Source organism: Odontesthes bonariensis, chromosome 14, assembly GCF_027942865.1.
Source record: "Odontesthes bonariensis isolate fOdoBon6 chromosome 14, fOdoBon6.hap1, whole genome shotgun sequence".
Lineage (NCBI taxonomy): Eukaryota > Metazoa > Chordata > Actinopteri > Atheriniformes > Atherinopsidae > Odontesthes > Odontesthes bonariensis.
The window spans coordinates 6,675,889-6,686,736 of NC_134519.1; the positions used below are offsets into that span (position 1 = coordinate 6,675,889).

The following is a 10,848-nucleotide window of genomic DNA, read 5'->3' on the forward strand; positions in this document are numbered from 1 at the left end:
GAATCAGATAAACAAATATGATGTAAGATCACACACATCACCTTTAATCATTCCATAACTCACAAGTATTTCAAAGTGTCATTCCAACTAATTTATTCTATTTTTTATATTCAAGTATGTTTCCATATGAATATTTTTGTAGTTTGAGTAAAATCAAAAGTAAATCTACAGTTTCTCCCTGAAACCAAATCTCTGTGGTTCTGATTCTGTGACTTATGTCCAAGAATTCTTCCTCCACTTCTAACTGTGAGTACAAATTACATCTCCTGTAATGACCGACATCACATCATATTGTTACATTTAGGTTTGATTTGAATCACTTTGAGGTTTCACATCGTTCTTTTTGTTTTCTAACTTTCTTCCAACATCTCAGAAAACATTCAGAAACAAGTTTGAAGCGTTTGTGAGCAAACAGGTGAAACCAGAATATGATCCTGAACCAAGGCAACTCTTCCAGCCACAGATGGGTTTAAACAAACATCTCTGAATCAAAGCAGTTACTTGTTGCAGCCGTGTGTTGCCACCATGAGGGATGCTGGTGGGGTGACAGCCTCACTCCCATTTTCACAGAAACACAATTCATGATCAGGATGAATCCACAATTTATTATTTACAGAAAAACATCCAGAATCAGAACATTTAGTTTCTGGGTTAACAAGTAGATCATTACTGAGAGTTTTCAAAAAAAGCAACAACATTTGATCTCTGAAACAAATCAAAGTAAGTTTAACTACAGAATTATTTTCACATTTACAAAGTGATGAGATCTGAAAATAATCTGTGATAAAGGAAGGTCTGCTGATTTCTCTGTTTGGCTCCATGAAGTGGAAGAGAAACAACAACATACAGATACATCAACACAAGGATCCAACTGATATTTAGAGCTCAGAGAAGTTTAGATTTTCATGTGGAGAAATATTTCTGTGAATCAAACTCATCATCAGCAGTGATATCCTCCATGGCTGCACAAACACAGGAAACAGCAGCAAATAAACAGCAGAACAGCAGAGACATCCCAGCAACCAGCTGTCAGCAACCAGCTGACTAAACACATTTATTTCACTTTACACAAACTCTGCTGAGGATCCAAAGCCCCAAATCCCAATCCCACCATAGAGCGGCTGAGTGAATGTGGTCTGGACTCTGTGGAGGAGAGTCATGGTTTCAGAGACGCTGTAGAAGGACAGAATACCTGCTCTGTGATCCAGGTACACTCCCACTCTGGAGGACTGGGGACCTGAGATGGAGGTTTTCATCTTGTTGTACCCAAATTCATAACTGTTTTGGTCACAATCTAATGACCAAGATTTGTCATTACGTCCAAATAAACATTCAGTCCCACCTCCTGCTCTGCTGATGTTCTTGTATGCGACTGCTAAATCAGCTCCTCTCCCTCTCATCTCCACCTCCCAGTAACAACGTCCAGTCAGACTCTCTCTGCTCAGGACCTGAAACCATCCAGTGAATCTGTCTGGATGACTAGAATAAGACAGAGATTTATTCATTACTGTCACTTTTCTGTTCCCCTCTGACAGTAACAGATATGTGTTTGCTGTGTTTGGATCCAGTGTGATTTCAGATGAATATTTCAAGAAGTCAGCTCTGCTCTTTGGTTCTGGTTCTGATTCTGGTTCTGACAGTAAAACATCCACTTCAGTGACTCTCAGTGAGATGTTTGTCCCTTCCTCTCTCAGGATGTCCTGTAGCTTATCTCTGAGCTCTGACACAGCTGCTGTCACATCCTCAAAGTGCCTCAGAGGACGGATCTTGATGCTGGGTGAGTCTGTAGACTCACTGAGTGCTGACACTGAGGGGTAGTTGTTCAGAAACTGGCTGTGATCCTCTGTGTGTGAGAGCTGCTGCAGCTCAGCATCTTTCCTTTTCAGCTCAGTGATCTCCTGCTCCAGCTTCTCCTGAAGCTCTTTGACTCGACTCCCTTCAGCTTCCTGCTGGGATCTGATCTGCTGCTTCACATCAGAGCTTCTTTTCTGGAGGAGACGGATCAGCTCAGTGAAGATCTTCTGGCTGTGCTCCTCTGTTTTATCAGCAGACTGATCGATGGCCTCCAGCTGCTGCTGAAGCAGCTTCACATCTTTCTCTCTGTCCTGGATTCTCTGCTGGATCTGCTGCCGACTCCCCTCCAGCTCTCTCTGCCTCTCAGTCCTTTCTGCTGCAGCTGACACTGTGTCGTGGCCTTTATGTTCATCCACAGGGCAGAGATAACAGATGGACTTCTGATCGGTACGGCAGAACATCTTCATCACCTCATCGTGAACAGAGCAGATGTTCTCCTGGAGCTTCTTGGAGGGCTCCACCAGCTTGTGTTTCCTTAATGGAGCCACATCATAATGAGGCTGAAGGTGTTTCTCACAGTAAGAGGCCAGACAGGATAAACAGGACTTGATGGCTTTCAGTTTTCTCCCAGAGCAGAAATCACAGGCCACATCTTCAGCTCCAGCATAGCAGTGATCAGCAGGAGCAGCTTGGAGTCCAGTCTTCTTCAGCTCTTCTAATAAATCAGCTAACATGGTGTTTTTCTCCAGGACAGGCCTCGGTGTGAAAGTTTTCCTGCATTGAGGGCAGTTGTGGATTCCCTTTGGATCCTCTCCATCCCAGTGGACTTTAATACAGTTCATGCAGTAGCTGTGTCCACAGGGAATAGTCACCGGATCCTTCAGTACATCCAGACAGATCGAACAAGAGACGATATCTTGGTTCAGCTGATCCCCTGTCTGAGCCATTTCTCCTCTCAGCTACAGTGACTGAGTGAGTTTTAGTTCCTCAAAGCTGAAACTACTCTTAGCTCTGATCTACGAATCACGTGTTTTTACAGAGAATGTAGTCTGTCAGGTTTTACATAATGTTGGTTTCACCAATCATCAACCTGCAGATCAGAAGGGGAGGGAACAAGGAAAGGTGAGAACAGAGTGAAGTTATTTTTGAGAGCACAAGGAAGAAGGAGTGTTACCAAGTTTTTCCACATTCCAAACTAACACGTTGCTCTGTCAATTAAAGTTTATTTCCTCTTCTTTTCATGAAGTGTAAGTAAAATCCTGTGCCTAATTTCTATCCAGGGTTTGGTGGTGTTGGGATATTTATATGTAAAAGTTTTAAAACGGATGAGCAACAAAAGTGAACGAAAACTTTTCGGAAGAAATTTTGATGGGTGCCAATGGAGCTACTGCCTGCTGAGAGACAGAGGCTGTCATGTTATAGTCATATTGTATTAGGAGCAGACATGACACAGAGGCTGGCATAAACCTGTTATGACAGGTCAGCCATCTTGGCTGTGCCCTCAGAAGGAGAATCAGCTGTGTGACCTTGGTCTTAAATACTGATATGTGTGTCTCTGTTCGCAAACTATGAGTCATATTTAAAATATTCTTGAACCATGAGCGCCAGAAGGGATGGCAGAAGCCACTGGTGTCATTTTTATGCTAATCCTATGTACGGTATTGTTTTTATTGCAGTTTTAAAAACAGCCTTCACATTGATTTGATAAGTGGATGAGGTGACCTGGCTATAATGGCAGTCAATGGCAGCCCGAATGGTCGCTCTCTCCGTTCAGAGGTTATTTCAGAAAAAAGCGTCAGGTCAAGTACAATGACGGTGACATTGGGTGAAAGAAGACAAAAATACCTACATTTTGAAGTATAATTTGTCTTGGTGCAGCGGACATTTTGGATGTGAGAGAAGTTTGTTTGAGTTATTTTTGTATTAATTTCGAGCTTGTCAAAATAGAGTGTGAGATCCCAGGACAGCAGAATGAGAGGAGTCCTGATTTTTCCTAAAACTTAAACTGCCATTATGTCAAAGCTATAAAATATATCAACAAACCCTTTAGTTCAGTTAAAGCCAGACCTTTCCTGTCCTGTGTAAACTTTGAAAAATGTCTCTATGATGAAGTATGTCTGAGTCATGAGGCCTTCAAATAAGGCTATTTGTGTCCCATTACATATGGATTTTAGTGCATATCCAAAAGGCCAAAATTCCCAGTTTTTACCAATTTTCTGGGAATCTGTTTGAGTGATGACAGAGAAACGTCATAGCACACTATTCCCTATTGGTGGACACGTGGGGATATGCTTTTCATGCATTTAAGTTTTAAGAAAAAATTTTGACTTCTCTCACTCTGCTGTCCTGGGGTCTCACACTCTATCTTGACAAGCTCAAAATTAATACCAAAATGACTCAAACAAACTTCTCTCACATCCAAAATGTCTGCTGCACCTAGACAAATTATATTTAAAAATGTAGGTGTTTTTGTCCTCTTTTACCCAATGTCCCCGTCATTGTGCTTGGCCTCACGGTTTTCTCTCAAATGACCCCTCAGCGCAGAGAGCGACCACTCGGGATGTCATTCACTGCCATTATAGCCAGGTTGCCTCATCTCCTTATCAAATCAATGTGAAAGCTGGCTTTAAAACTAACATAAAAAATATACCGTACATATGAGCAGAATAAAACACCAGTGGCTTCTGCCTTCCCTTCTGGCACTCACGGTTCAAGAATACTTTGAATATGACTCATAGTTTGCGAACAGCGACTGTTTGTTCTAGTTACACATATCAGTATTGAACCCCATGTTCTCCCTGTCAGTTGGAGCCATATTGTGTGCGCTCCTCTCCTCTTACCCACTCAGCTGTCTGCACAGCAACTGATCACACAGCTGATTATCCTTCTGAGGGCACAGCCAAGATGGCTGACCTGTCATAACAGGTTTATGCCAGCCACTGTGTCATGTCTGCTCCCAATACAGATCCTTTAAAAAAATTAGCATATTGTGATAAAGTTCATTATTTTCCATAATGTAATGATAGAAATTGAACTTTCATATATTTTAGATTCATTGCACACCAACTGAAATATTTCAGGTCTTTTATTGTTTTAATACCTATGATTTTGGCATACAGCTCATGAAAACTCAAAATTCCTATCTCAAAAAATTAGCATATTTCATCCGACCAATAAAAGAAAAGTGTTTTTAATACAAAAAAAGTCAACCTTCAAATAATTGTGTTCAGTTATGCACTCAATACTTGGTCGGGAATCCTTTTGCAGAAATGACTGCTTCAATGCGGCGTGGCATGGAGGCAATCAGCCTGTGGCACTGCTGAGGTGGTATGGAGGCCCAGGATGCTTCGATAGCGGCCTTAAGCTCATCCACAGTGTTGGGTCTGGTGTCTCTCAACTTCCTCTTCACAATATCCCACAGATTCTCTATGGGGTTCAGGTCAGGAGAGTTGGCAGGCCAATTGAGCACAGTAATACCATGGTCAGTAAACCCTTTACCAGTGGTTTTGGCACTGAGAGCAGGTGCCAGGTCGTGCTGAAAAATGAAATCTTCATCTCCATAAAGCTTTTCAGCAGATGGAAGCATGAAGTGCTCCAAAATCTCCTGATAGCTAGCTGCATTGACCCTGCCCTTGATAAAACACAGTGGACCAACACCAGCAGCTGACATGGCACCCCAGACCATCACTGACTGTGGGTACTTGACACTGGACTTCAGGCATTTTGGCATTTCCTTCTCCCCAGTCTTCCTCCAGACTCTGGCACCTTGATTTCCGAATGACATGCAAAATTTGCTTTCATCCGAAAAAAGTACTTTGGACCACTGAGCAACAGTCCAGTGCTGCTTCTCTGTAGCCGAGGTCAGGCGCTTCTGCCGCTGTTTCTGATTCAAAAGTGGCTTGACCTGGGGAATGCGGCACCTGTAGCCCATTTCCTGCACACGCCTGTGCACGGTGGCTCTGGGTGTTTCTACTCCAGACTCAGTCCACTGCTTCCGCAGGTCCCCCAGGGTCTGGAATCGGCCCTTCTCCACAATCCTCCTCAGGGTCCGGTCCCCTCTTCTGGTTGTGCAGCGTTTTCTGCCACACTTTTTCCTTCCCACAGACTTCCCACTGAGGTGCCTTGATACAGCACTCTGGGAACAGCCTATTCACTCAGAAATTTCTTTCTGTGTCTTACCCTCTTGCTTAAGGGTGTCAATGATGGCCTTCTGGACAGCAGTCAGGTCAACAGTCTTACCCATGATTGCGGTTTTGACTAATGAACCAGGCTGGGAGTTTTTAAAAGCCTCAAGAATCTTTTGCAGGTGTTTAGAGTTAATTCGTTGATTCAGATGATTCGGTTAATAGCTCGTTTAGAGTACCTTTTCATGATATGCTAATTTTTTGAGATATGAATTTTGAGTTTTCATGAGCTGTATGCCAAAATCATCAGTATTAACCCATTGACGCCGGATGTTGCGTTGCGCAACATTGTCCCTAACGCCGGTTGTTGCGTAGCGCAACATTGTTCATTTATCATTATTTTCAAGACGCATGCAGCATGTAATGCACAATAATTGGTTCAAATACACATGAGGTGGGTGTTTTCGATTAGCCTGTTCTGCAATTGTGCGTTTGTAGCTAATTTGACAGCTCGGCTACAATGGCTGCGGTTAACGAGACATACTGTGACAGCAATGGAAGTGATGTGGAGTTGGAAGGGAATGATCAACAGAATTTATTAGAGGAAGAGAGGCAGTCCGCTGGATTTCGCACCCGACGTCAACAAAAGTTTATTCGTACACCGGGGCTGAAGGTGCCAATATCTGAAGATGCAAGTCCTTTAGTGTTCTCGCATATTTTCACTGATGAAGTTTGGGATATGTTGGTGACACAGACAAACTTATATGCGGATCAGGAGCGCGGCCACACACCATCCAACTCGAAGTGGAGCCCCGTGTCAAAGCAGGAGATGAAATCTTTCATCGGTCTCTGCCTAACTTTTGGAATAATCAAACTACCAACTCGCCGGGATTACTGGAGGCAGAGCAAGTGGCTGTATCAGACAAATGTAGCCCGAGTGATGGCACAAGATCGTTTCGACATGATCTGGAGGTAATTATTTATTCTTGCGCTGCATTCTGACGACTTCTCATTCTTATTTGAGTGGCGTTGACCTTATGTCAAAAAAAAGAGAGCCCGGTGCGAATTACTGCAGTATGACAACTATGATGTTTTAGAAGTCGTGTCACTGAAGTATACAGTATAACTGCACAATGCAAGATATGTTGCAGGGTTTTTTATCATTCATTATTATTGCTGATATTATGATCATGATTTAGTTATAGTATAGTAACAGTATAGTAATAGTAGTATAATAAATAGCAGCATTGGGTATTATCCTGAATCATAAAGCAAAACTACATGAACCAAATGTCCAACATTGATAAAAAAAAAAAGCAATACAATCCAGCCAGCGAAAAAAAATTGAATTTTTCTTAGGTGTTTTCAATAAATTGTTTTTAGTTCAAAAAACCCTCAGGCATTGGGGACCTTTTCTAAAAACTGGCTTAGGCATTGCGCAGCCTTTTTTGCAGGTGCTTTAGGCGCCAATGGGTTAAAACAATAAAAGACCTGAAATATTTCAGTTGGTGTAAAATGAATCTGAAATATATGAAAGTTCAATTATTATCATTACATTGTGGAAAATAATGAACTTTATCACAATATGCTAATTTTTTTAGAAGGACCTGTATAATATGACTAAAACATGACAGCCTCTGTCTCTCAGCGGGCAGTGGCTCCATTTCGCCCATCAAAATTTCTTCAGAAATTTTCTAGTTTACAATGTCCCTGCTGTTTTTTCTTATGAGTCATCTACAAATAATTTGTCACTTTTAAAGAATAAATGGCAGAACAATAAAGTCGTATTTCTTAAAAAAAACTTTAATTTGCTCTCACATTAAACATGATAATTGATCTCCTGATCCTAGAAATTAATTTCTGAACACCTCTTAACAGACTTTCTCATTTCTTGGTTGATTTAGAAAACAGAAAAAACATTTGATCCCTGAAACAAATCAAAGTATCACTCCAGAATTATTTTCACATTTACAAAGTGATGAATTTTGAAAATAATCTGTGATAAACGAAGGTCTGCTGGTTTCTGTTCTGCTCCATGAAGTGGAAGAGAAACACAAACATACAGATACATCAACACAAGGATCCAACTGATATTTAGAGCTCAGAGAAGTTTAGATTTTCATGTGGATAAATATTTCTGTGAATCAAACTCATCATTAGCAGTGATATCCTCCATGGCTGCACAAACACAGGAAAAAGTAGCAAATAAACAGCAGAACAGCAGAGACATCCCAGCAACAAGCTGACTAAATACATTTATTTCACTTTACACAACTGTGCTGTGGATCCATAATAATTTATCCAAACTCCAGCATAAAGCGGCTGAGTGAATGAGGTCTGGACTCTGTGGAGGAGAGTCATGGTTTCAGAGACGTTGTAGAAGGACAGAATACCTGCTCTGTGATCCAGGTACACTCCCACTCTGGAGGACTGAGGACCTGAGATGGTGGTTTTCATATCGTTGTACCAAAATGTATAACCGTTTTGGTAACATTTTAATGCCCAAGATTTGTCATTACGACCAAATCCACATTCACCTCCTGCTCTGCTGATGTTCTTGTATGCGACTGCTACAATAACTTTTCCTCTCCCTCTCTTCTCCACCTCCCAGTAACAACGTCCAGTCAGACTCTCTCTGCTCAGGACCTGAAAATATTCAGTAAATCTGTCTGCATGACTAGAATAAGACTGAGGTTTTTTCATTAATGTCACTTTTCTGTTCCCCTCTGACAGTAACAGATATGTGTTTGCTGTGTTTGGATCCAGTGTGATTTCAGATGAATATTTTAAGAATCCAGCTCTGCTCTTTGGTTCTGGTTCTGACAGTAAAACATCCACTTCAGGGACTCTAAGTGAGATGTTGGTCCATTCCTCTCTCAGGATGTCCTGTAGTTTATCTCTGAGCTCTGACACAGCTGCTGTCACATCCTCAAAGTGCCTCAGAGGACGGATCTTGATGCTGGATGAGTGTGTAGACTCACTGAGTGCTGACACTGAGGGGTAGTTGAGCAGAAACTGGCTGTGATCCTCTGTGTGTGAGAGCTGCTTCAGCTCAGCATCTTTCCTCTTCAGCTCAGTGATCTCCTGCTCCAGCTTCTTCTGAAGCTCTTTGACTCGACTCCCTTCAGCTTCCTGCTGGGATCTGATCTGCTGCTTCACATCAGAGCTTCTTTTCTGGAGGAGACGGATCAGCTCAGTGAAGATCTTCTCACTGTCCTCCACTGTTTTATCAGCAAACTGATCGATGGCCTCCACCTCCTGCTGAAGCAGCTTCACATCTTTCTCTGCGTCCTGGATTCTCTGCTGGATCTGCTGCCGACTCCCCTCCAGCTCTCTCTGCCTCTCAGTCCTTTCTGCTGCAGCTGACACTGTGTTGTGGCCTTTATGTTCATCCATAGAGCAGAGATAACAGATGGACTTCTGATCTGTACGGCAGAACATCTTCATCACCTCATCGTGAACAGAGCAGATGTTCTCCTGGAGCTTCTTGGAGGGCTCCACCAGTTTGTGTTTCTTGAATGTAGATGAATCATAATGAGGCTGAAGGTGTTTCTTACAGTAAGAGGCCAGACAGAATAAACAGGACTTGATGGCTTTCAGTTTTCTTCCAGAGCAGAAATCACAGGCCACATCTTCAGCTCCAGCATAGCAGTGATCAGCAGGAGCAGCTTGGAGTCCAGTCTTCTTCAGCTGCTCCACTAAATCAGCTAACATGGTGCTTTTCTCCAGGACAGGCCTCGGTGCGAACGTTTTCCTGCACTGAGGACAGCTGTGGATTCCTTTCTGATCCTCTCCATCCCAGTGGACTTTAATACAGTTGATGCAGTAGCTGTGTCCACAGGGAATAGTCACCGGATCCTTCAGCAGATCCAGACAGATCGAACAAGAGACGATATCTTGGTTCAGCTGATCCCCTGTCTGAGCCATTTCTCCTCTCAGCAACAGTGACTGAGTGAGTTTTATTTCCTCAAAGCTGAAACTACTCTTAGCTCTGATCTACGAATCACGTGTTTTTACAGAGAATGTAGTCTGTCAGCTTTTACATAATGTTGGTTTAACCAATCATCAACCTGCAGATCAGAAGGGGAGGGAACAAGGAAAGGTGAGAACAGAGTGAAGTTATTTTTGAGAGCACAAGGAAGGAGTGTTACCAAGTTTTTCCACATTCCAAAAGAACACGTAGCTCGGTGAATTAAAGTTTGTTTCCTCTTCTTTTCATGTAGTGTAAGTAAAATCCTGTGCCTAATTTCTATCCAGGGTTTGGTGGTGTTGGAATATTTACATGTAAAGGTTTTAAAACAAATGCGCAACAAAAGTGAACTAGAAAATTTCTGAAGAAATTTTGATGGGTGCCAATGGAGCTACTGCCTGCTGAGAGACAGAGGCTGTCATGTTATAGTCATATTTTATTTGTCAAGGTGGGGTGGTGAGGTAGGACACGGATGCGGACTCAAAAAGATGTTAAGTAAAACTGAGATTTATTATTAAAAAACAAAACATGGTTAACAAAAACATGACGATGGAAAAACAAAAGAAACAACTAGGCATGGCATGGAATAAATACTTAACTTGAGCAAGAAGGCATAGCAAGGCATGAGGGGTGTAGATGGAGTAGGATCTGACAAAAGGACAGGGGAGACTGGAAACTAAATAGGGAACTGGTTGATTGTGAATGAGTGCAGCTCATGGGGAAAACACAGGTGAAGTGAGTGAATTCAATGAACTGATTGAGTGAAAAACAATGTTAAAACCTAACTAAATATAAACTCAAAAACCAAGACCTAAAACATGATAAAACACAAAACTAAAACATGGCAGAGTCCCATGGGCGTGACAGTATTCGGATCAGAAATGACACAGTGGTTGGCATAAACCTGTTATAACAGGTCAGCCATCTTGGCTGTGCCCTCAGAAGGAGTATCAGCTGTGT

The 10,848-nt window shown here is 42.2% G+C and overlaps 2 protein-coding genes across 2 annotated transcripts; both read right to left on the reverse strand.

Annotated features, from left to right (window-relative positions):
- Nucleotides 1-525: 525 nt before the first annotated feature.
- On the reverse strand, nt 526-2,747 carry LOC142398629 (tripartite motif-containing protein 16-like). Its single transcript, XM_075482705.1, has one exon. The coding sequence runs from the start codon at nt 2,739-2,741 to the stop codon at nt 1,065-1,067; it is 1,677 nt and encodes a 558-aa protein (XP_075338820.1). The 5' UTR covers nt 2,742-2,747; the 3' UTR covers nt 526-1,064.
- A 5,427-nt stretch (nt 2,748-8,174) lies between these two features.
- Nucleotides 8,175-9,845, reverse strand: LOC142398625 (tripartite motif-containing protein 16-like). Its single transcript, XM_075482702.1, has one exon. It carries the CDS (start codon nt 9,843-9,845, stop codon nt 8,175-8,177), a length of 1,671 nt encoding a protein of 556 aa, XP_075338817.1.
- Nucleotides 9,846-10,848: the final 1,003 nt, after the last annotated feature.

Excerpts from the sequence above, each read along its gene's own strand:
- LOC142398629 (XM_075482705.1), bottom strand. The coding sequence starts at position 2,741 with ATGGCTCAGACAGGGGATCAGCTGAACCAAGATATCGTCTCTTGTTCG.
- LOC142398625 (XM_075482702.1), bottom strand. The coding sequence starts at position 9,845 with ATGGCTCAGACAGGGGATCAGCTGAACCAAGATATCGTCTCTTGTTCG.